Source organism: Apteryx rowi, unplaced genomic scaffold (assembly GCF_003343035.1).
Source record: "Apteryx rowi isolate R43461 unplaced genomic scaffold, aptRow1 scaffold_118, whole genome shotgun sequence".
NCBI lineage: Eukaryota > Metazoa > Chordata > Aves > Apterygiformes > Apterygidae > Apteryx > Apteryx rowi.
Genome location: NW_020447397.1, coordinates 768,339 through 794,729, shown reverse-complemented (window position 1 = coordinate 794,729; position 26,391 = coordinate 768,339). Strand labels below are relative to the sequence as shown.

The following is a 26,391-nucleotide window of genomic DNA, read 5'->3' as shown; positions in this document are numbered from 1 at the left end:
ACTCCTGTGCACCCCCCCCCCCTTTTCACTGTTCCCTTTTACTGTATGGTGAGTCAATTCAGGTCACTAATCTGGCAGAAAATTAGTTCAGCGATAAAAAATAAATAGTGTTCTGACAGATAAGTGACTAGAATTAACTCATAGTGCAATGAGTACCAGAGCTTGTTCCAGAAAAAAACAAAGATTGTGCAGCCTGATGTGGAAGTTCTTTGTGCAGGGGGAACAAGATCACTCATTTTGAAGGCAACGAGCCATTAGTCAGCTGTTATCGCATACACCGGAGAACATGGAATGATCTAAATCAGAAGGGGGTAAATTCTGTTTTCTTGTCTGCTCTTTCAGTGTCACCCCTGATATTACAGGTTGCGCTGCCACTGTGTGCTCCAGGCAAATACTGAGACTGTTGCTCTCTCTATGACCCACTAATTAATGTCTTAACCATCAAGTGAAAGCGACTTTCTTTGGCTATGTAGAATAAGCACAGACACCCCTCGGTATGCTCAAAATCTGCATCCTCAGCCTCCACCGCCGTCGCCCGCCCGAGGAGATTCCTCCGGCCGCCTCGGTGAGGAACAGCTGCTCCCCCGCGCCGGCAGGGGGCGCCACAGCGGCGGCCCGGGCGCCGCCGCGCCGCGCCGCGCAGGGGAGGGGAGTCGGGCGGGCGGCGGCGGCGGCCATGGCGGTGCTGCTGGAGACCACGCTGGGCGACCTGGTCATCGACCTGTACGCGGAGGAGCGGCCCCGCGGTAGGGGCGCGGCGGGCCGGGAGAGCTGAGGGGCCTGGGGCGGGTGCGGCCTGGCCCCCTGCGTGGGCAGGTGAAAGCCCCGAGGAAAGCAGCGAGCGGGCCGGGCGCTGCCGGCGGAGGGGCGGCTGAGGCGGTGTTTGAGCTCGGCAGGAAATGCCGGTTTTTAACGCGCCGGCCCTGCGTGCTGCTGCTTTGGCTCTCGGCGTACAATGCGCAGCTCACGCTGTCCGCGGTTCGGGGGCGCGTTGTGGGCAGGCCGGTAGGCGAGCTGGCTGCTTCCTCCCCCGCCTTTCCGTTCACCGGCGCGCTGCGCGGCGGCCGGGCGCAGGCGGGGAGCCGGGCTCGTCTGGCTGGCACGGCTCTCGGAGGGCTCACGGTGTGTTTCCGTCCCTCTGGAGAAGGGGAGCACGCCGCAGGGCTTCTTGCCCGTGAGGGAGCGGCGCCCTCCCCCGCCCCCAACCGCTCCCAACGGCCCGGCGCCTCGCGGCCGTTGGGCTCTCCTCGCAACGGCCCCCGCAACCGTCCCCTGCTGGTCAGTACAAGTCCATAGCTTAATACGCTGAGCTTGGCCTCTTTACTTAGGTTGCCATAACTTAAAATTTAACTGCGAATACGTTTTCTTAAAAATTAAATTAAAAATCTGGAGGCTTCAATTAAAAATACGTGCTCTTATCCACCCTGTGTTTTGGCATGTCGTATAGGACCACAGTCCTGGAGGTAGATCCAAAGGAGTGCCAACATTTCTATTGCCATAAACTTCCTCCATGGGTAGTTTATATAACTGTTTGAAATATATTATGAAATATCTTTTTTTTTTTTAACTAAAGACAGTACAGTTTTATTCTAAAAAATAAGTAAATGCAATATATTCTAAACTGAAGGGCAATAAGGACCTTTTGTTTTAGGTATTTAGAAAGAAACTGGGGAGAAGAAATGTGCGTTTCTGTAGGATGAGTGACATTTAGGGTTCTCTGAATTACTGGAGATAGGCTTTAGGAGGGGAAGAAATATTACCATTTCTTATAGCATCTCTGACAGATTTATAGGTCATATGTTGATGAACCCCAACACTGCCTACTCGAAAAACTCCTTTGTATACATTGAATTGTGTATCCATTATATCTAGAGGTTTCTTTATTAAATGTCAGTATGATTTCTTACAGCTTGTCTGAATTTTCTGAAGCTCTGCAAAATCAAGTATTACAACTATTGTCTTATTTATAATGTACAGGTGAGTATTTAAGATTATATATATATTTTTGGTTTAAATTTATAAACAAGAAATCAGTATCTTGTGTATTCTGCTTTGTGATAGAGGGATTTTATTATACAAACTGGTGACCCCATGGGAACTGGCCGTGGAGGGGAATCCGTATTTTGGTGAGTAAAGCATGTTTGTGTTATGTAATTGACATAGAAGTCATATAGGAGAATAAAGCTCCCACTTTGGTTGTTTTCAGCTGCTTTTTGGCAGAATTACTGATGAGAAGTAAAAATGTTGATGCAAAAGCTTCTTTAGCTTTTCTAGCTATATACCTTTATAATTCTTACACGGTCTTTGGCCATCACAATTTAGGAAGGAGAGGGGCAGTATGCTATCTCTGACCTTGGAAGTGAAAGTATAAGTTGTACATTGATTTCTGTTTATTTACAAATAAGCAAATTACCATAGGTTTGATTTTGTAAGATGAGTGTCATAGCTGACTGCTCTGTGAAAGGCAAAATCATTCTTGGTTTACTACTACTTTTATTTTTTGTCACAAAACATATTTAATTGTGAGGGAGGGAAACACAGGAGCTCTGTTTAAATTCCTCTGTGTGTTAGAAAATAATCCTGTCGCCCTAGATAGTTACTTGAGTTCATTTTATCAAGTGCTAGGGAATGCAGTGTACAGAGATCAGTAACTCAGTTTGAACACTTTCATAAGTCTGGTCTGGCAGAACATCTTAAATGCAAAACCTTGAACACATGGAACTGTGGTGATCCTGGAAGCAGTTTAATTGTGCTAAAAGCAGGTGCAAGTCTGGGTAAGTAAACTTGATAGGCCTGAACTGTCTCTGCACAAGGGGTAGCTCAAGCTTATTTTCATATTCTGTTCTATTACAAGGATAGTTTTGGTTGTCTGCTGAGGCTCATTGGTATGGCAGGTGGGGAAGTATGGTGTTCCAAAAGAGTGGCAGATTCTGTTCTGCCACCGGTATGGAGAATGACAATATGCCTTTTCTACCTGTTTGTTACTGCTGAATTTGGCAGATTGAGATTTCCATTCTTGCTACACAGAAAACTGATATAGGCAAACTTTAATTTGAATTCTCTCTTCATAGGTGCTTACACATGTTTAGCAAAATGGTTTAAAAACAACACTGTTTATTTAATTTGGACAAATGTGTGTGTTGACCATCCTTCTGTTGATTATGGAGTGAGACAAAATAAGTGAGATCAGGATCAGACTTCAAGAATTAAAAACAAATTAACAATTTGTCCTATTTGGTATATCTTAAATTACTGTGTGAAGCCCTGTACACATGATGAACTTAGTATGCATAGAGATTTAGTGGTTTTCAGTTTGTTTTCAAAGAGACACTTGCAGCGTAAGTTATTTTCACTTCTTTTACAGTGTCGATTAATTTATTTCAACAGAACCTACTCATCAAAATATGTATTTGCCTCTTGCCTTAGAAAACTGTTAGTTATATACTGCACTTAAAAAGAAAAAAAAAAACCWAAAAACCTCTATGAAATGCCTCAGAGGAAATTCTGGTTTTGTTTGTAATATAAGGTGAAGTATATAGATGTACCAATCCATAAAAATGTGTATGAATGCAATATAAATTCTGTTTCTATTCTAATACCAATGTCAGAAATTTATAAATGTTTTGTTTACTGATTTACAGCACTTGTTTATCTGTCACTTGTTAAAATTCTTTTGTCTTGTAACATATTTATTATATATATTTTCAGTAAACTATACGGTGATCAAGCTAGATATTTTGAGGCAGAAAAAGTGCCAAGAATTAAGCACAAGAAAAAGGGAACCGTGTCAATGGTGAACAATGGCAATGATCAGCATGGATCACAGGTCAGCATACAGTGTTGGAAGGCCTTGGTACAAATATGAAAAATGGAAAACTAGATTTACAAAAGAGATGTAACAATGACAGTGTCGTCTCAATAGCATCATCTTGCATTGTGTTCACAGGCATGTACTTACAAAGAAGGCCATAGATAAGTAGTTTACATAGTGTTCCAGGCCCCAATAAGTATTTGATTACAGACATGAAAAAGGTTAAAAAGCTCAGGTTAAAATCCTGTCCTAGATTTTATAAATTTTATTTGTTAGAATTCTCCCCTCTTTAGTTCTTTCCTTTGTTTATTTATTTCTGTTAACACCTTGATGTGTTTTTGCTAATCTATAGAATAGGCAGGAAGAGCAACTGTAGTTAAATGGAAATGAACCATAGAGAAATTGTTTTTGTTTTTTAAAATAATCCTAACACTCTCTTGTTATCATATCATCTCAGTGTGGAAACTGAAACTGTACCACCATTTCCTCTGTATGATTCCATAAAAGCATGCATTGATTGGTACAATGTAAGTTTAAGGTTTTATCCCCATACTATTACAGAATAATTTTTGAAAGTGTTGTTCCCTTGCCTCAGGTGCACGTAGTCTTTACTGTAGGTGTATTTAAAGCTGCTAGCCTCATAGAATGATACTATTTCTAAATGATTATTTTAGATGCATTGTCCTTTTATGTATTAAAATGCCTCACATGTAGTATTGGTATGTTTGAATTTAAAAAAAGTTTTTTTTTTTCCGTGATCAAAGGGAAGATTAAAAAAGACCTCTGGTTTTCTTCCAGCTAGAGCTTGTAAAGTATGGAATTAATTCTGTTGCTGCTCTGCACTATACTTATAAAATTGATTGTTTGGGGGTTTTTTTGGGGAGGCAGTGATGACATTTGTATTTACATCTCAGAATGCAGCTGGCTGGTGTATATGTAGGCATATGGGAATGAATGCAGTTCCCAGGAACATTAGTGCAGCTTCTTTCTTGGGAAATAAAAATTCCACTGAAGAATTATGTGAAATTGTCTTGCAAGCATAATGTAGGCTGGTTTGATGTAAACTACACCAAATACTAACCAGTCTTAACTGTGTCGCAGATAACAAGAAGCGAGATGTTTCCAATCAGATTGTAAAGTGTTGAGATAATGGTTATGTTCTGTTATTCTTGCACATCTGCTTCTCCATCCCTAATTCATTACCAAGTGTCCTCCATTCTTAATTTATTTCCAAGTGTTCAGTTGGTGTGAATTTTCATAGCTCCTTGGGTTCAATGGGTTCAAATTCATGGTATGAATTTTCAAAGCTTCACTGGAAAAATGTCAGCTGCTGTCATTGAGTGGGTCTGAAGAGGAGGTGAAACACTGTATTTGTATTAGAGTACATTTCAGTGACAGTTCAAGCTGAACTAAGTCAGTGCTACTGGGGTCCTCTTCTCTCTGGCATTAGCACTTGCCTTGACCCATCAGTGAGTTAGATTGATCAGTAAATCTATAGAAAACTTTGATAGAGAAAGGTTTGTGATACATGGGAAGGGAGGTCTGAGCTCATCTCGCAGCTCACAGCGGCCCAAAGGAATAGCCTTCCTCTTTCTGCCCCCTGCCTTTCACCAGCTTTGATGCTTGTCACATCCTTTGCTGGTCTTAGTCAGCTCTCCTRCCTAGCAGATTATAACTATCTGCTTTTCTCCCTGCTGCTCTGGTTTTCTGCCATATTACTGAGCTGAATCAATTCACAGAAGAGTCCAATGAGCTTGAGCTTGTGCAAACCTGTGAGGGACAGTGAGAAAGACTCCCCTTCTGAGGCAGTGGCTGTGAACTATAGATTGGCTCACCCGGTTCTCACAGCTGATGGAAGAACAGAAGTCAGGAAGAGATTTTTCCCTTTGGTTTCAATGACAGCAGTATCTTTGCTAAGGTAAAACTCAAGTCCTGAATTTTACTATTTACTCTTCTTGGTTTTGTATCTTCTGTTGTAGTTTCTTATTACTACAGGGGAAAACCTGGATTATCTTGATGGTGTGCATACAGTATTTGGAGAAGTGACAGAAGGCATGGATGTATTGAAGACAATTAATGAAACCTTTGTGGATAAGGATTTTTTCCCATATCAAGATATCAGGTGTGACTTCATTAAATTTCTCTTTTTGAAGAGCATATTATAATTTGACAAATTCATTAATCATATTGGAAACTGAGTTAATATAGCAGTGTCAGATGACTAGCACAAAGTCTACATACTCTTTTATTTCCCAGTATTATTGATAAAATGATGTGTGATTCTGTCTTATCAGAACTTGGGTCTTCTTCTGAAAGTAACTTTATTATAGAAATCTGATATCAGTTAATATAAGTTGTGAGCCTAAATCTGTACATTTGTATAAGCCTGTGTGTCCAGATGGACTCTGCATCTTTATAGTCTTTCTGACCTATGTGACCTTACAGGACCAGGGATGGAATTGTTGTCCAGCCTAAATTATAAGCTAGTACGACCAAAATAATTGGTGCAGTTGCTCTATGCAGTTTTGTTATATTTTCTGATATGGGAAGTTAGATGAAAGCAAAATGGGTGAAATTATTACTTCATATTAAACTTCATTAGATTATGTATTAGTCTAGAAATAGCTATATAAAAATAAGCAACTAATAAAAACTAGCTTTTTATCTCATGGAGGCCTTTGTATGCGCCTATATTGGCTTTCCAGAAGCATCAATATTAGTATTTACAAGCATGCAGTATGTTTGGCCATGTGGGGTGTAACTGAGGATCAGCAGGGCTGGTTTACTATTACTTGTGTAAAAGAGAGTTGTCTGTGCATGTCTGATACTGGTCCTGATTCTGCTTTCTGTTAGGATAAATCATACAGTAATTTTAGATGATCCATTTGAAGATCCACCTGGCTTGCCTATTCCTGATCGCTCACCAGAACCTACTAAGGAACAGCTAGATGTGAGTGTTTTTGATAGCTTCTTGGAGAAAAGTTGGCAAAAAGAACTAAATAAATAGGTCCTTGTTAATGGCCATCACAGACTTATTCAAAATAAGAATCCTGTCTTTAATTCCTTATCAGTGAAATCTGTATTCTAAAAGAACTCTACATTTTTAGTGTAGGAGGATGGGTGATACATATCTATTACGTCAATTTGAGTTCTGATATGTTAAATATTGTGTGTTATTTGGGGCTATTACTGTTTCTAATCAAATACAGCTGTTCAATCTTTGAGGAAAAGGATGAAAAAAGACCTGGGTGCTCTCCCTTGTTATTGTGGTGCAGTTAGGTTGGAAAGCCCTATTTTACTGTTCTAATTACAGAACAGTAAAGCTGTCATTCAGAATGTTCACCCTTTGGCATTACTCTTTTTTTGTGTGTTCTTCTGGAAGAATCAAAAGTGTTACTATCTGTTTTTAATATGAACTTTGTTTATTGCTATTTCTCTTTTAAATGAGAAATACCCTGTCTCTGTTTCAGTGTAAGTAACTCTTTGAGTAACATCTGCAAGTATACATACTGTTGTGGTTTATTTGTTCAGCCAGAAGGAGTTCTAAAAATCTGTTTGTAATTATTCTTAACTTACTCATAGTATGCAGTAATGGAAGCTGCTGTGTGAAATTATCTCCTTGTAAAGGAACAGCTGTTTCAAGCAATGAATAGATTGACTAGAGAGAACGTTGTTCTTTTTTAAATTTAATAGATAATAATTATTTATAAGATTGGAATCGGGCTTTCTTGGTACATCTGCACTCTGGTTAATCTCTAATGTACCCCTGGACCCATTAAACTATGTAAGGAATTTAATAACTCACTGCCAACTGGGCAAACATTTGAATGCTTTATATTTACTCCCTTCCCCCCATYCTTGGCTGAGGATATGGCTTTTGATGTAGAAATATTTGTAAGTGAGGTAGCACTGTAGAGGTGCTGATGAGGAGAAAGACTTAACCCTGAAATAGAGCCTGGATGTAGCTGTGTAAAAATAGAATTCTTGTTGTAACGTACTCTGTTTAATGTTTGAGTCTTATTAGACGTTACAGACTTTTGGAGTATTCCTTATTTTCATTTCTTGGAGGAGTTGTCTGGAGTAGAAAAGAGTTGACACTTGTGGTGACACGTTAAGTATGAGATGGGGGTGTAAAAAAAATTTAGAATAACTGARTATAGTTCAAATTGATGGTGCCTGGTACTCATGAGGATGGTGTCTTTTCTTTCTCTTTTTTGATCTAAGTATAGAAAACAGAATAGAAACCCACTTTTGCAGAGATACAATRTCAAAGCAATTTTCATGCCTAGGACAAGGAAGAAGTTAAAGAAAGATTTGGAAACTGAAAGAAAATTTTTGGCCATGACTTAGCGTTACATAGCTTTCCTCAATTTTTTCAGAGTGGCAGAATAGGGGCAGATGAAGAAATTGATGACTTGAAAGGGCGGTCTGCAGATGAAATAGAAGAAGTTCAAGCAGAAAAAGAAGCAAAAACTCGTGCTATTCTTCTGGAAATGGTGAGCATCTTTCTATATTTACCTTTTAGATGTTATTTCTGTGTATGTACATGTATTTGCATGTTATATATTAAGTCTAGGATGTGTACTTGAGATGAACATTTGTCTTGAACTGCTTATCTAATGATGTCATGGCTCAGAATCTGTGCTATTTAATGTCTGTGATACAATGAAAAGAATTAAGCATGAGCACTTGATCTTTATTTGTTGTTAGGAGGTGGTTTTGTGATAAAATCAGTGATATTCTCAAAGCCAGGATTAAAAGTGGACCAGTGGAAGCTTTATAAAAACTTGCTAGAAATGCATTCATTTATAAAACCTAACATATATAATATGCTACTGAATAAAGGTTTAGCACGTGCAGGGAGAGTTGAACTAGCTTTAGATAGTCTTTTTCCCAGTATATATAGTTACATTGATATTGTATTATTCATATATATAATGGCTGTCTTCCTTCTGTGGAATTAACTGAGTTTAACATTGATTAACGTTATGCTGTTCCTTCTTACAGTGTAATGTTTGGTAGCTGCTGGTAGTTCTAAACTCCGTATAGCAACAAAAAATGTGTATAGGTTTCAAAGACCCTTTAAAAAAACAAAACTGTTAAATGTCTTGAAAGATGAATGAATCCATTACATTTCTGGAGAGTTACCACATTCAAGTGGATGGTGAGTAGTTCTCTGTAAGGTGTAATCCCAAGGTCACTCCAGAATGTGGCCACAGTGTTGCAGAAGATCTGCATGTGTGGACACTTGTTTTGCAGCACCAGTTTGACTTCTGATCTGTTCTCAGGATAAAGTTAAGGTTAGCTGAAAAAAGCGAGTGGTTTATGTGAGACTTCAGTCATTTTCAATGACTTCAATGAATTCAATTTCAATGATTTCAATGTGAGTATTGCTGGGTAGTGTGTGATAGGGAACAATGTTACCTAAGCTGGAGAGAATGAAAAAATTAGTGTACCATTAATTTTGCTGATAAACTAGTTGCTTCACTGTCTTTTGTCAAAACAGTAAATGTCTCTGAAAATATCATGTGCTTAAAATCCTTTTATATACTCTTTTTCTGGAATCCATTTTCTCACTTGTGTTATTTTGCTTCTTTCCATTATCAGACTAATGTATGTTGCCTTTTTATTAGCATATTAGCCAAAAGATTGAGACAAATTGATATCGCTTGTCCTTTGTTTGGGTTTTATAAAGAAATGCTCCTGTTTCACAGCAGGTCTGCTGTGTATCTGCATTTTCCCCTTAAATGTAGCCTGCTAGTTTGAGGGGGGAATCTTTATCAGAGAATGCAAACATCAGTTTTATATCTTATAAACAAGTATTGTCTCTTAGTAAGCATGAATGCTTTCTTGCCTTCTGTCTGTCCCTGAGCAATGTTGGGTGATTGTAACTTCTCAACCTTACCAAGCTGGAATAAGCTAAAATTTAGGATAGCTGTTGCCAGAGTTCAAGGAAGCATGAATTTACCTTAAGTAGAGGTAGACACTGAGGAACAGGTGCAGTGCATTTTTATTTTTAGAGAGACAGGTGTTTCATTGCATGAAAGTATGCAAACAATTATGAAGTGTTTTCCATGACTGTAAAAATTTCTCATCCACCTAAATTTGATTCATTCTGGTGTCTCTAAAAGTACACTTTAATTTCACCTTTTATTCTAACAAAAAAAAGGCTAAGCTTTACAGCAATTAGAACCAAGTATTGTTATTTTATGAACAGGGAAAGTAAGGTAGAGAATACTTGTGACTTTCCTGAAATCAGTGATGGAATTGAAAATAGCTAATCTTGTATTAGGTGCTATAGGAAATACCCTTTTTGTGACCTTGGAGGGGGGAAAATATTTTGTTAATTTCTGCTATTTTGTGATAGGAATGTGTCTGAAGTTATCCAAAAGACATGTTGCCAGTGTGTTTGTGGCAATAAAATGTAGAAAGCTTTATGCAGCAGTGAAATGGTGCCATTTTATTTATGCCACAGGTGGGAGACTTACCAGATGCAGAGGTTAAGCCACCAGAAAAYGTGCTGTTTGTTTGTAAACTGAATCCTGTGACCACAGATGAAGACCTAGAGATAATATTTTCGCGATTTGGTCCCATTAAAAGGTAATTATTTTAACATAAAAAGGAAAATCTTCTTTGCTGAAACTGAACTTGACTGCTATTGGTTTGTTTAGGTGTGGCTGCTGAATAGTATTCTGGTGTCTCTGGAGAATTATCCCCCACCTGCATGTATTTACACGATGATCACAACAGTGGTAACTGTTGAAGTCAGACCTAGCTAGCTCAGTATTGTGTCTGCAGCAGTGGCTGTAAGTGAAAGCCTAGGGAAGTGTAGGAACAGGAAAAGCATATACCATCCTCTCCCCAGCTCCCCCATCCTCTCCCTTCTTTCAGCTGTTTCCAGCTCAGAGACTTCATGAGCTAGGTATGTTCTCTGGGAATTTCTCTTGCATGAGAATTTGTCCAGTTTTCCCTTGAAGTGATAGAAACTTCTAGCATCCAGAACACTCACTGTTAAGGTGTTCCCCATGCCTGCTACCTCTTTTTGTTTTGAACTCGTCTCCTATTAGTTTCAGTTGATTTCCCCTAATTCTGTTATCAAAAGACATGATGGGCAATCCTTTTCTATCCACTTTCCTGCACCACTCTATCATATACCCCCATATCATCTTTTTCTGACTAAAAGAGTAYTGGCTTACATAGTCATGCTTTGCAGAGAATTTTTTTCGTACTTTGTTTCATTTTTCTCAACCTTTTCCTGGTGTTTGGTGTTCATCTTGAGAGGACCAAAACTGCACACAGTATTAAAGGAGTTATGGATTTAAGTGGCATGGTGGTGTCCTCTGCTTTGTTCTCAACTCCTGTTCTAATTATTCCTAAAACTTAAATGTTTTTTAACATGTACTGTTATGAAGATGATATCTTCATGAAACTTTCATACGAATTTTAGAATCTTGCTCTTGAATGGTAACTGCCAGCTCAGAGTCTGTTTTTTTCACATGCGCAGTTAGGATTTTTCCCCCCATGCTCATCCTGTAGCATTTATTTACCTTGAACATCATTTGCTATTTTTCTACATAGTTGGTCTCCTAACAGCTTTCTGCAAGTTTTCTCAGTTTTGACCACCTTTAACAAGATCATCTTTCCTTTCTCAGTGAGAACTGACTATTTACTCTTGCTTTGTCTTTCACATGTTTTCTTTATCGATGCAGAGATCTTTCTTATGCCATGGCTGTTTAGTTTCCCTAAAAGCCATTGGTGCAGGAGTTTATTAGAATTTCCTGAGGTTTTCAACAGGCTGCATCAAATGGATCACCATCAGGCATAAACATACTGACCCTTTGAAAGAACTGCAGTTAAGTTTTGTATGGCAGGGCTGCTCAGTGCAAAACTGTGTTAATTTAGTAGGTCTTATTTATTCAGGTGCCCACTAACTCTGTTCTGTGTTGATTTTCTACCAGGTTGTGCAGTAAAAGCAACAGGAATACAGGCCTGCAGGCTCCCAAATCCTTCACTAGATTCCTTGAGGGTGAGGGATTTGGCATTTTATTTGCCATCCTCCTGTCCTCTAGTATTTTAAGCAAGAAGTTATATCAGAATTAGTAATTCTGTTTCATTTTTGAGTTTTAAGGAAACTCTGGGATTTGTTCTGGATATCCTAGAGATTTGTTACTTACTTTTTTTTTTTTTTTTTCCTGTCTATTGGTTTGTTCAATAACCTCTTCTACAGTTACTCCAGTTTCAGACAGATCTTCTGAAGGGTCCCCCAAAAAAAGGTTGCGGTACAGGATTCTCCAAGCTTCTTCCTCAGTGATGGCTGGTGAAAAGAATTCCTGTAGCTTCTCTGAATAGGCTTGTCTTCTCCTTTTTTATCTTGATCATCAATTGTTTTGTGTATTAAATCCTAATATGTTAGTTGCTCAGTATACATGGGGAAGGTAGAAGTCTCACATTAATATTGCGTTTCCTGCCCTTGTTATCTGTTTGACCTCCCTCAACACAGAGCAGTCAGAATTGTCATCTTGCGTGTAGTTTGGTAATACTGAGGCAATACTGTCGTTCCTATTTTGTGTCTACTGGTCCAATACTGTAAAATTCTTGTTTTTGCCCAATGAACTGCCTGATAAGAAGATGGGTGCTAAGAAGGTGCCTGCCAAGAAGAGAAGTTTGTCATGTGATGCCTGTTTAAAGTTTCATGAAAATGACTAAAAAACAGAATGTGAAGTTTATTTGGCCTTGCATTAGTGAAATGCAAAAAACTAAATTGCGAGCAGTAACGTTGGAAACCAGATTTTGTTTCATTAATCAGAAATTCATCCCCAGTTCTACAGTCCATGTTAATCACTTGTGAGTAAGTGTAATTACTACTCACTCAAGTAATCTCACATCCATTTTATTTCTGCGCAGAGGCAACCCATGTCAATAGGTGTTTCAGGATCAAGTATTAATAACAACAACACCTTCGAGGTTTGTTTTTCTTCTTCAGCTCTTACTCTCTTGTTTAAGCAATGCTTGCTATTCTACATTTTTTGCTTCAAAAGCATTGACATTTTCATTTTATGCCAACTTTTCAGCTGTGAAGTGATTCGAGACTGGAAGACTGGTGAATCTCTTTGTTATGCTTTCATTGAGTTTGAAAAGGTATGGTTTTTAGGCATGCTACTGGTTTTAGGAATGCTATGGTTTTTAGGAATCTAGATTCTGCTTATAGAAGTTCATTTGCAGTTTACTTTCATTAGGGAAGAACAATGAAATCTTCAAATGTGGGATGGTTAATGTTTTCACTTAGTGACTTAGTCACAGAAGTTGTTGGTCCTAAATCAGGTAGATGTTTAAGTCTGACTCTATTTAACCAAGTAAAATAAATATGTGCTTAAGTTGTACTGGAATCAGTGGGAGTGGAACAGGTCCATTTTTTTCCCTGGAGCACACCAGGATTTTTGAACAGCTAAAGAAGGGAATGATAGGAGAAAAAGGAGGYGTGCTCCATAAAGAGATGAGGGAGTATAAAAGAAGGTAGATAGGGCACAGTAATGTAGACATCTATATGGGCTTATAAATGGTGTGTGCTTTATGAGCAAACTCCTCTCAGAGTGTAATTAATAGTACAAATTCTCTTGATAGTACATAGCTTCTTGTTTAGGTCTGCTAGTCTCTAATCTATGAGGAAAACTGGAAAAAGAGTGAAAGTGTGAGATTACTTTTCATTAACCTACTTATATACTTAAAATGGAGCTTGTATTATGCTGTTGTCCTTTTTTCCCCTTGTTTCTGTGCATCTATTTGTCAAATGTATATATTATAGCTGGATTGGCAAATTCTTAAAGTAGTGAAATGAACTGAAGAAATTAAATTTGAAATGCTTACTTTGGGACAAAACACAAAGCCATGTTTTTGAAATGGCATAGAGTAAGAACTGCTGTGGTTTAGGCAATTTTAGAAAAACATTTTGTGGAATGTGAATTTGGAAACGTCATTAAGCAGCTGAATCTGGATTTGAGCTCTTTAATGAATACTCTTATGAAATACTCATGACTCAAAATTTTCTGGAAACGTCAATATCAGGAGGAAGATTGTGAGAAAGCCTACTTCAAAATGGATAACGTGCTAATAGATGACAGGCGGATACATGTGGACTTCAGCCAGTCTGTTGCAAAGATTAAGTGGAAAGGAAAAGGTGGGTACACTTGTCATCCTTTGATTATTTGGCCCTTATAACTTAATAAGCCAAGACTTCTAAACTATGAGTGTTATATAAACAGAAGCAATTATTATGAGCTTACATCATCTCTTTTTTAGGGGTATAAATTTTCCTGGCAACATAAAACACCAGAGCAACAAGGTTGCCAGCTCTTCTTTGCATCTCTTCCATAAGAAAGAGTAGAAGAGTTTACTGCTGTTATAATTTCATTACATTACCATAGACTGCTCTTTTACCAGATCTGTTTTTGCCAGTAAATCATTTGTTCCTGTCTCAAGCTTTAAAAGTGATCCTTCTGTATATTATTTACTAGCAATGTAACATGGCAGTGCATTGTTCATTTCTAGCTTCTTTTCATTACTCACTGTATGACAGATGTATTCAAAAGAAACTGAATATTCAGGCCAGGGATTTCCCCCCCCTCATCTCCTGTAGGTCAAGCATGTTGCTTAGCAGGCTGTATGCCATAAAATCCCATTCCAGATGTTAGAGGATATTTTGGGAGGAGAAGGACAATAGGATAGTTGGGTACATTGTTTATTTGGTTGTTGGGGATGTGAGGAGAACAGTGGACTGGAAGAGGTGACTGCATGTTGCAGTGGTGACATTCTGGTGTGTCCTCATCTAGGAATGCAAGCAGCCCTCAGCTGTCTGCACACAGTTTCCCCAGGTTTGATACTAGCCATGGACACGGAGGTGCTAGAGCTTGCCCTGCACAGAGCTGAGCTAACTTTGCGATCTGTACCATGCTCTGCAGTGCATCCTGTATTAACTGTATAGATGGAAAATTTTTCTTTATCTGGGGTAACTTAGGCCTATATTGTCATAAATACTGGAAAGCTAACTGTATTGTATCTTTGTTGTGCTTATCTGGCACAAAAAAATTAGCTAGGGGAAGTATTGTTCTTCCCTGTATAGTAGCTGTTTGTTCCTCACCTAGCCACTTAATATTGCAATTTAACTGTCACCATTAGATGGCAGCACATTGTTATGGAATAGTATATTAATCAGTGAACTCGTATTTTCAAGTGGACATATGGAAAATGAAATCTATCACACCCCTCTTTAAATCAAGACAAACATTTTTGATAGCTTAAGAACTCACACAGAAAACTGTGTCTGTCTCAGAAGTGTCCCTTTTTGCAGCCCAGAGCCAAAAGTCATTTAATAATGAAAATAATCTGTAGACGTTCACAGTAACAGAATTTTAAGTAGTCTGACATAGAACCTGCAATGAAAGTGAGACAAAAACAGTTGTGATCCATGTGATCCTGTTCATGCTTTGTCTCCACTGGACATGATTGAGGAGAAAGTCATAGCTTGTTTAATGAGACTGCAAACAGAAAGACTGAGAGTGATGGCTTGACCTTCCTTCTTCTGTGTTGTCCAGGTGTTAATGTTGTTTCTGGAACTGTATCCTTCTATGAATCTCTCTATTGTTAAGAAGAGCCCTTAAATTTATAAGCAAAACTTCCTGATAGCTATGGTATCTTCATTGCTTTTTGAGTTGGAATGAATTAAATTTATTTTTCTGTGGACAGGTGGGCAGTATACCAAGGATGATTTCAAAGAGTATGAAAAGGAACGTGGCAAACCTTCAAAACTTGCTCTGAAAGAGAAAGTAAAACCAAAGCAAGAGTATCCTTTTTCTGGTCAGAGGCATGTTTTACACCAAGTAGAGCTTATGAAAACAGCCTAGAGAAGACTTCTCATTTTTAAAGCTTGCCAAATRGATGGGTTTGGGATCTGCTGCACAAAGTCAGACAAAATCAGTGACTGAATCATGCTATGTGATCCTGCTTGGCCTGTGGTGGTTTTGAGAGAAGAGAAAGCCGTAACTTGTTCTGAGATGCACAGGTTTTTAGAAAGATGAGTTGTGACCTGACTGTCCTGTTCGATGGGACAGAATTCAGTTATTTTAGCACAGCTGACTTTTTCAGTGTGTATGATCTTGTTCTGACTGAAGTGCGTACCCAGTAGGTCTGAATAAACCGTGGTTTGATAAATGGGTGTTTGTTTGCTTCATGAACGTTTATGTTCTGATATTTATTGATACCAAGTAATAGGTCTGTCCTTAACCCACACTATCAGTGCCAAGTATGACCTTGTGCTGGATGAGGAAGTAGAAGAATCTGAAACAAGTCATTCTCACTTGGCTAAAAAACAAAAGAAGAAAAAGCACCACCACTCTGAAGATGAAGAGGATGACAAGAGGACCAAAAAATCTAAGGTACTTGCCTCTTCTTGCATTAATGATTTAACTTCATACCAGTTTATTGTTCTCATAGTAAGAGATGTCAGAAAAAACAATCTGATTTTGAACTGAGAACCTTGTGTGCAAAGTCCCGTAAAATACAACAGTTGTAAATGTACAAGGCTGATGTCAGTAGCTGATTGTGAAGGAGGTTGCCCAAATCTTCCTGGGCTTTTGAAGCCTGGCATGTCTGACTGGCCTTTTGTCGAAACATCCTGAAGAGGCAATGTAGCCTCTCACAAAGTAGGAGATCTTCAGCACTTTGAACCTGTTGTTCACATATTTCTAGTCATAAACCAGGAGTTAATCATATTTCATGAATGCAAGGTATTTTTCATTTGCTTGCCAGAACCATGTGTGCCGGCCTTCTCCAATGTGAAATCAGAAACACAGTCTATCTGCATTATCTGTTTATTTTTTTGCTAGCTGTTTTGGAAGTGCTTGTGTAAAATCTGCATGCAGATTTGCTTGCATCCGTATTATTCAAGCATACAGTGAGGACTGGCTGTGAGGGAGATCATCAGAAGACAGTAGTTTTGTCATTCATTTCTTCCGTTGCAGCCTGTTAGGTCAGGGTTTTCGAGTTTCTGTGAACTTGGGATAGTCAAGATGTTGATGTTTCATGGGAACAGAATGCATCCAGTGATAAAGTGGAAGCTTAACTACCGATGAAATTTGAGCATTAGGGAGAACCAAGCTAAGGAGGAAGGAAAAAAATCCAGTATTTTAACAATACAAGCTTTGATTATGGATGAGAACAAAACTGTCTTCTAACAGCTTTGCAGAAACAGTGATAAGGTTCCAGCTGCACTAAATAAAGTCTTCTTGGCATTAGCTTTGAGTGCTGCTTTCAGCACTGAGTACAGAGAGCATACATGATTCTGTTGTTCCATTTCATCACTTCTTTAAAAATAATAAATAAAAAATAACTTTTTCCATGCACATTAACAACTAATTTTTTTCAGTGCCACCAGTGAGCCCTCTTGCTCATTTATGATATAATTCTTGTTGCCACTCAAACCACTGTTGTTGCTTGTAAAGTGATTCAGATGTGAACGTTTAGGTGGAAGGGGAGGACCTGTTCAGATAGTTAAAGTCTGCATCGTAGCACATACGTGCAAGATGTCTGATTTAAGGAGGTTTGAGACTTTCTTCTGTCTTTTTGGCTGCTTGACGTTGCAGTTTTTAACATTCCTGCAACAGATACTTCTGGATGTAGTCTCTGTTCTTGATGACTCAGAAATTCCACATGTGGAACTGGCTTGTCCTGTGTTATCAGCAGAGAACACTTACATTATTCAGCGCTCTCTACCTCTACAGGTGATATAAGAAGTGCTGGCAGCAAGAGGCTGTTATCCTCTGTGTTCTAGTCATTACAAGGGAACTGAGAGACACATTAACAGTGGATTTCATGGCGCAAGAATATGAAGCCAGAAGATTCCTGGTGCTTTCTGCAGGATCTGGAGGAGAATGTTTTCTTGACTAATGCTTGACTATGCTGCCTCTTCTGTGTCCCTGTACATCATTTTACTATTTAGTCACCTGCTCCTGTTGTGACTTGTGCCTGTCACTTACTGTTGCTGTATTCTGCTGTGTTCCTCTTTTCTGCTGCTTTCCTCTCTCTTGCTCACCTTTACATGTTCCAGGGTAAATGGAGCTTTTTTCTCTTTATGCCCAAGATCACAGGTAGAGACTTACTTCTGTAATGGCAAGCAGCCCAGCTCCCTCTTGGAACTGAGAAAAGAAATTTCTGGGAAGAATCTTTCTCTGCTTCTGTGCTTGAATATTCTCATGAGTTTTTGGTAGCAGTATGTACTCAGTCTGGTTTAGGGGACTAGTAAGTGACTTGGGCAGGGCCCTTGCCAGATGAAATCTGCAGGCAGCTTAGCTGCCAAATCATGCCTAGCATTTATAAAATGTCTGTCTGTCTCTCTCTCTCTCTTTTTTTTTTCTTTTTTTTTCTTTTTAAGATTTATAATTTGGTCAGAATCTGGGGAGCTCTTAATGGGAACCGTAGAAGGAGGCATGTCCTTGAGGCAGGGTATGTTCAGTGCAAATGCTGAAGTCATCACAAAGCATAACTGAATGGAAACTTTTTGATGAATGGCAGCATTTTTAGCATAGGCCAAGTGTTTCCCTTACTTCTAATGCTTCCAAATTTGAGATAAAAACTTTAAAACAAAACAACATCAAAACCCACCACAATTGCCAAAGACCACAGTGGCCGCGCTTCGTAGCTGAACTTCCATCCTTAGCCCATAGCATGGCAGAGATTTTAATTATCAGAGAACAGGGTCTTACAATGGGAAGTTCTGGCAACTGAAACTGCAGTTGGTACTCCCAGCTTCAGTATGACTGAAGAAAAGGGGGTTTTATTCTCCGAATAGTTTCCATGAGGTTGAGTTGTTTTTCTGTTCTCTTGCTGTTTTTTTTTTTTTTTTAATTCAGTATTTTTTGACTCATCCTTTTCTTAGTCTGACACCAGTTTCCTGACTCTTCAGCCTCTGTGTTGAAGCTTAAGAATTTATTTTTGACTATTGTGCTGCTTGACTCGATTCCAGAGAGTAGAAGAGCTAGGGTGTTGTGGCTTGCTTTTAGTAGGTAACAGGATGTGGGTCTGGAGCAAGAGGCTGCACTACTGTGTGGGTTTGTGAATAGGATTTGACAGAGTATTTTGAATACTAGTCATGCCTGTCTTTGAGATCTATATTATGACATTGTTTCCTTTCTAGTTCTCTGTGTTTTTTGATTCCCTGGATTTTCTTAAGATAACTGGATTTGTGGAGGAGTATAGCTTTTCCACAGGATTTTTGTTAGCCTTAGGGTCTTGCTGACTTTCATTTTTCTGTAGTTAATGTTTTTGGCAAATATACATTGATTCTTCTGTTTTGAATCTCCTGCTCTTACCACTTACTGGACACTGTTCTCTTTATATTGACGGTCATGTTTGATCAAAACCCTCCTCCTGAAAAGGCTGTCTGTCTGTTTGCTCCTTTTAACCTTTAACTAGTGTGCTCAATGTATGTAGAGGTGGCGTATTTATTCTACTTGTGTGGTGGTACTTCTACCTGATTTACAGCAGTTGTGCACCTGCAAGTGCTTTTTAGGAAGTAACTGCTTTTGGCAAAGCCAGCCATGAACTTTCAGAGAACTGTCTTCCTTCCTTCTGTGTGTTTACCAGCACAGTGCTGGATTAAGAATTGGGGTGATCATCAGTTACTCGTTAACTGATAAGAGGCTGTGATCCTGGTTTGAAAAATCAGGACCTCAGCATTGAGAGAGATCCTGTTTTCAAGCAGGAATCTTCCTCCTCCTCTTCCAATGGGAAATAGCATGTTTCTGACCCAGGGCATAAGAGATTCAATTTCAAAATACCGTTGATATTTTTAGAAACTTTGAGTGTTTGAAAAGTTGGACCTTTCTCTGTGCCAATAAGACTTAAATAAGATTTAATTTTTTTTAGATAGAAATGATTTTATTTATTTATTTATTTATTAGAACTAAGATACAATTCATTCTGATAATTCAAACTACTGCATTTTTACTTTAGACTGTGATCCTGTTAGCTACTGTGACAACATTTTTGTGGCACTCACGACTTCAGACTTGCCCTAAGTGCTTCTGTGAAGATCATTGTGCTTAGTTGGCTCCATGCTCATGTGACCTTTTTTGGAATCTTTTCACAGTTACCCTTTTCTGTCACGTTCAACACAGGCTATTTATCTTCACTTTCAAGTCTTCGTTGGCCTGCTCTCTGCTCAGACTTGGGAATGTGGGATTCTGCTTCTAGTTAGCCAGTAGCCCGTCTCCAGCATTGGCTTGGTAGATTTTTCAGCTGAATGCCATCTTGCTTTTCTCCTGCTGCTCTTTGTATTGGGAGGAAACTTCCATAACAAACCGTCTAGAAAGCAGCAGTGAGCCAAGCCCACTGTTTATTTTACTGGCCAGTACTTTTGTCTCATTGTTCCTTTGTACTCCACCACCAGTCTCTCCATTCTGATATTTACTTAGCCTCTGTCATGAAGGGGCTTGGGACCTGTTTTTTTGTTTTAGCATGTGGAGTTGGGGCTGATGATGAGGTTTTTGGGTGCAATAGTAATATACTTGGCTTCTAGTAAAGTAGTTGCTCTTTGAAATAATGATATCTATGTGGCATTCTGGAGATGAATGGACAAAGCTCTTAAATGCTGGAAGCATCACTCCTTTTTGATGGATTCAAATTTTAAAATCTGTATTGAAATAGCATGTGACTGTAAAGTTGTGTAATAAGCGTTTGGCCACAAATGAGGGATTACTGTACTCAGTGGTAGCAGAAATTTTTAGTTATGTAGATAAAGATCAAATCTGTGATTAATTTGTGTTTGTGTTGGTCCTAGGGGTTTATGTTTGCTTATCTGACCTGTAGTATTTGGGTATTATCAATGTAATTCTAAAAGCAGTGTTTGCTCTTTGGAGACCTCTGGGAATCATCATGGTCTCTGCTTTTTTGGGTTAAAAGCTCTATTTGGAGTAGGGTTTTTACCCTTCTTTTAAGTACAGGCATACCTCATTTTATTGCGCTTCGCTTTATTGCATTTTGCAGTTATTGCTTTTTTTACAAATTGAAGGTTTGTGGCAACCCTGTGTTGAGCAAGCCTATCGGTGCCATTTTTCCAACAGCATGTGCTCACTTCATGCCTCTGTGTCACATTTTGTACATTGGTTTTTTAGACATAATGCTATTGCACACTTAATAGACTACAGTATAGTGTAAACATAACTTTTATATGCACTGGGAAACCAAAAAATTCATGTGACTCTCTTTATTGCGATATTTGCTTCATGGTGGTGGTCTGGAACCGAACCTGCAATATCTCCGAGGTATGCCTGTAAATAAAATTTGCTTGTTTGTACATGCAATATAAGTTTCAGCTATACAAATGTGAATGCCAATGCCACAAGTACATATTTAGAAAAATGAAAATTTTATCTGAAACTGAGGAAGAAATACTATATAATTTAATGCAGATGTAGTTCATAATTATCTCTAAGTATTTAATAGAGTTGTTATTAAAATACCCCCCAAAGATGGTATCTATCTATTAGGGCATACAGTGATACCAAGCTTTCAAGTGATTGTACCTTCAAAATGAAAGTGTCTGCCAGCTTCTGAATAGCAAGCTGGACATGTATCTTTCTGTAGGACTCTGAAGCCCTCTTTTTTTATTTTGTGTCTATGTAATGTCTTAGTTGAATAATAAAGTCCAAGTATTTCTTAGCAGTGCTTAAAAATGTCAGGAGTTCACACATGTTAAAGCTCAGTGATGCGTATTAAGAAAATAATTTTGAAATCTTTTTGGTTCCTTGACTATCCAAATGAAATGGCAACTTTTTAAATGACCTTTATATTTTTACTTTTTAAACTGCCATGACACTGTGGCCTATATGGGTGTTGATGTCTCCACATAGTGAAACATCACACCGGAACAAGATTATGATATAGTACATGCTAGAATGACTGTCTGAGCTGTTAAGCTGTCTTTCCTTCATTTGTTAATACACCGTCTCAAATGTTTTGTACCACTCAGCTATTTCATGAAGTATGTGTTCTACTGGCAGCAACATCTCCATTATTACATAACCTTAATTTCTCTCCAGAGTAAACCCATTCTGTGTTCTGAGCCATTTAGTCAGTCCTCTGTTTTCCCCTTTTGTCTGTAACTGCATATCCATCCAATTCCTTTAACAGGATTTGGATCGAAAACATGAAGGAGAACGCTGTAGAGAGAAGAAAAAGAGTGAGAAGAAAGACAGGCATCGTAGTCGCAGCCGATCTCAAGAGAGGCATTACACTTCCAGCAAACATACAGACAAATACAAAGAAGACTTCCGAGTAAGAGACTGGGATAAAAAGGCAGACAGAAGCAGAAGTCCTAAGAAATCAAAAGACAAAGAGAGGTCCAAATACAGCTGAAAGAGGAGGAAAAGACAGAGAGGGGAACTACAACACTGTTTTCTTCCTGCATTTCCAATGTGCTCTCAAATGAATGTGCAGGTGCTGGATCAAAGAAGTCACATTCTATTAGCAGTGTGGCCTTATGACTCTATGAATGCCCAGTGTATGACTGTTGGAGTAATGCTTGATTCCCAAAAGATCGTCTCAATAAAGTATTTCACATTGGTGAAATGGTTTGGGTCTTTGATAAGGAATGTTATCTAAAGCTTTTTGGAAATGCGAGCATGCATCATCAGGTGAATTGCCCTTCTTCACTGAAGAGATTTGCAGGGCATGCATCCTGTCTACAAAGAGGTGTTGATTCCCAGTTACATCGTATATATCTTCTAGCACTTTCAGATGCTGTGGTAAAAAGTGTGATGGAAGAATTTCGGGGGGGGGGTGGGGGCAGAAATGTCTTGTGCAGACTCACTCCAAAAAGTGGGCAGATACCATTTGTACATGAATACTCAAAGCTCTAGTCCTGTCAGCTCAAGTTGCTGACTCCTGTGCGTCAGTGGTTAAAGGCACTGAAGTATTGCTGTGCTGCTTCTGAGGGAGATAGAAGTGCTGCACCATATTAAATCAGTTGCACTGTTTTTGCTCACCTGTTTACACTAATAGCTTAGCTGCGTGGCATTGTTGGAGGATGTCTCTCAAAACTGAGTATCATTTGATACTTGGCACAACTGTAATCACTGTAAGGGGTCCCACCTTCATGGTGTCAGGGTTTTCAGGCCACATGGTGTCAGGTAGGGCATATGTTGTGTGGCTAAATGAGAAGAAAGTGGTCACAGGAATGAACAGACCTAGCAGAAAAGCAGAATTTGTAACTTCTGTTGTACTGTGAAATCCTTGATGGGATTGATTTTTCAGGTTTGGTGGCAGAAGTGGCTCAGTTAATAACTCCTCATCTACAAAGGAGTGCAGGTGATATTTATCAGAGCCTGGGTCTTAATGAAGGTCAGTAGGCTCTTATCCAGCCTATTACAAAAAACAGGACATAGTCATTTAAATACTATTATTCTATGTACATATATTTTAAAAATGTGTATGGCCCCTTTCTCTCCAGAGGAGGAGAGGAGATCTTTTTACATTGATATAAGGGGAGGTGAGGCTGAGGAAGAGCAGCATTTGTCTTTTCTTCCCCTCCATGAAGCCTGTTACTGCTTGGAGGCAGTCTGATTTGGTGGATTAATTTAATTTTTCTTCTGTGATGGTGTTTTTGCTGTAATATTTGCTGTAGCAGCTGGTTCTGTTGTAGATACGTTTTAGTGACATTTTAGAGCTTGATATGTGTCATTTGGAACGTGATCTGCAGTACAAAGACTAAATCTAAAATGCAGGGCAGCCAAGAAGAGTCACTACCAGATTACTCTGCCCTGGTGAGCCAGTAGCAGTTCCACTTGACTTGGCTGGTGCATTTCAATGGATTGTCTGTAGAGGTTGAACTTCTGATTAAGATACCTCTTCTACAGGAAGACTGGTGCTAAAGGAACAAAAGAAGCTGTTTTGGCCTATGGCAGAAAACTCTGACCAAGCAGGTCAAGCTAGATGCCTGGAATATTCAGACTAAAACCGAGCAAGGACACTTCAGGGCATTGTATACAGGAATGCGCTTTTCTGAGATGTCTTGCCTGTCTTTGGTTTGTTAAAGATTAAGTATATCTGACTAAGAAGCTGCCTTTGCTGAATCTCTCCTTTCTAATTTTTGTGTGCTCYAGATCATGGAATTAGAAATCCAGAATTTCCATAACTGGATCCTGAGGAAATGATTATAAGCCACTGGGGACTAGCAAAGGCCTGGACATTCCTTGCAGAGTCTGAGCAAGAGTGCAGAGCCCCTCTCCTAGAAGGGGAATAAACAGGAAACCTGTTCTTGGGAGCATGTCAGGGAGTCCTGGGCCTGAGAACAGGTTGTTGTTCCCATTAAAAAGGTTTCTGCCTTCAGTCCAGGCATAAGAAGACTTCTGAAGAACTGTACTAGGCCAGGACATGATGCGTTTGGGGTAGTAGTGTTGAGGCAACAGACTTTCTCTAGCTCTTCCAGCTTTTAGCCTGCTTTGTTAAAGAAATAAGGTTTGGGCCGTCATATTGTCATCACTTCTTCTTTTTCACAGCATATTTTTAGCATGCAGAAAACATTGACCAAATTTGACAAGGGCAAGGAGGCGCTAAAGCTATTAAATTCTTTTTGCTTTTACAAAAATGCAGTCATAGAGAAGAAATTTCTACCCTGAGAGAAAGCTGGATTTTGCTGAACACCAGGAAATCCTTTTGCTGGAGAGATGATAATAATTAACAGCATGAAAAGTTTCAGTTGGAACATCTGCCTTCCTAGGGCCTCAGCTAGCTCCTGAGCACTTGTGGTACATGTGGAACTTCTTGCTGTTTAAAAACAAACACACATCAAATTCCTGGCAAATGTGCTCACTTCTCAGTAGCAGAAATGGCTTCTTTTCTTGCAACCTTTAATTCTTGGGCTGTGCTTCTCTAAGGGTCTGGTCAAGGAGGCCTTTGGATAGAAGGCAGCTTGTAGATTTATACAAAGTCTTGAATCACAGCGTAAAAAATAGATGGAAGTAAATAGTTACTTTTGCATTGTTGGCCAGTCTTCAGAATAAAGGGTTAAAAAAATAAGTACATTCAAAAGGACTCAAATTTCTGATTTTCAGTATTTCTTACTGGATGCATTTTTAAAAACACTATCTTCTGATTGATAAAATTATCTTTTATTTTTAAGCAGAACTTTCAAATATGGATGTTCAAAAATTAGGTGACAGCATAAAAGCTCCCTCTTTGGAGGTGAGTACTTAATTTTATGTACTGCTAAATGAGACTGAATTTCTGAATACTCTGCTTGCACCTCACAGAGGCTGCAGTTCACCTGGTCCACGTAGAAAGTGCCGAGCATTCTGCATTAGATGGGGTTTACCGCCACAGTCATCGGAAGTTATGGTTGTGTCTATGTGGTACTTTCGGAAATGACATGTACCAACTCCATGGTCAGCTGAAACCACAAACGTTTCATGCTATTCCTGCCCTAGCAGAAGCGTTAGTTCTAAGAGGCCTTTTTATTATCCAGGAGTTGGAGAGCTGAGTTACTTTATTCTACTGACAGTTCACACTTCCCTACTCTCTTTTTCTTTTCTTCAGTGCCATCTCCAGCCTCAGCTTCAGTATTGACCTTTTGGTGCTTGTGGTAGTAAAAACAAACAAACAAAAAAAAACCCCAAACCCATTCCTCTATAATATTAAGAATAACATTGAAAACATCAGAGCAGAAACTTCAGCTTCTCCACCTCAACTTAGCTGAAACCTGTTTGAAGGGGAATTCTTCATATGCTTTAGGCTGTCAGTTCAGAGATAAGAGGCTTAAAGCAACTCCTTATAATTTTCTATTGGATTCATTTATCTGTAACAACTTAAAAATATGATGTAGATCTTGTACACTGTTGCAATCCATGGAGAAGTGGAAGATAGAGACCTAACTTTCAGTGATGCATCATGGTTCCTTTTATCTTCTGTATCTCTCTGTAGGCTTGAGATATACTTTACCAAAACCACATTATCAATGGGCACTGGTATTAAGGCACTGAAAGCAAATGAGAAAGACCAGGGTTTTGCAGTAGAAGTATCTCTTTAGTTCTGTGAATGTAATACAAGTCTGTAGAAGTGGCACAAGGGTTGTATACAAGTGGTTGGTATTCCAGTATGGGTGACATAGTAAGAGGTTATCCAAAAATATTCATGATAATCCTGCATTCATTTTGGTGTGTGCTCTGCTTGCTTGCTATTGGCCTTATTGCTGATGACTTCTGGAGAAAGGAAGACTTTCCCTTGGTGGAGGAGGATCGGGTTAGAGATCATGTAAGCAAACTTGACACCCACAAATCCATGGACCCTGATGGGATTCACCCACGAGTGCTGAGGGAGCTGGCGGATGTCATTGCTAGGCCACTCTCCATCATCTTGGAAAGGTCATGGAGATCAGGAGAGGTGCCTGAAGACTGGAAGAAAGCCAATGTCACCCCAGTCTTCAAAAAGGGCAGGAAGGAGGACCCAGGGAACTACAGGCCAGGCAGCCTCACCTGCATCCCTGGAAAGGTGATGGAGCAGCTCATCCTGGAGGCCATCTCCAAGCATGTGGAGGA

The 26,391-nt window shown here is 39.2% G+C and overlaps 1 protein-coding gene across 2 annotated transcripts in view; it reads left to right on the top strand.

Annotated features, from left to right (window-relative positions):
* Positions 1–621: 621 nt before the first annotated feature.
* The window catches only part of PPIL4 (peptidylprolyl isomerase like 4), a 35,665-nt gene continuing 9,895 nt past the window's right edge, over positions 622–26,391 (top strand). The window contains exons 1-13 of one of the 2 annotated variants that reach the window (XM_026083566.1): positions 623–746; positions 1,910–1,977; positions 2,062–2,126; positions 3,709–3,826; positions 5,791–5,933; positions 6,665–6,761; positions 8,191–8,307; positions 10,287–10,411; positions 12,883–12,949; positions 13,874–13,985; positions 15,551–15,647; positions 16,101–16,239; positions 21,992–22,429. In XM_026083566.1, the coding sequence (XP_025939351.1) occupies positions 677–746; positions 1,910–1,977; positions 2,062–2,126; positions 3,709–3,826; positions 5,791–5,933; positions 6,665–6,761; positions 8,191–8,307; positions 10,287–10,411; positions 12,883–12,949; positions 13,874–13,985; positions 15,551–15,647; positions 16,101–16,239; positions 21,992–22,216 (1,443 nt within the window). In that variant the 5' untranslated portion in view covers positions 623–676 and the 3' untranslated portion in view covers positions 22,217–22,429. Of the gene's footprint in view, positions 747–1,909; positions 1,978–2,061; positions 2,127–3,708; positions 3,827–5,790; positions 5,934–6,664; positions 6,762–8,190; positions 8,308–10,286; positions 10,412–12,882; positions 12,950–13,873; positions 13,986–15,550; positions 15,648–16,100; positions 16,240–21,991; positions 22,430–26,391 lie in introns of those variants that run through there. The other variant, XM_026083571.1, reaches the window with a different exon arrangement.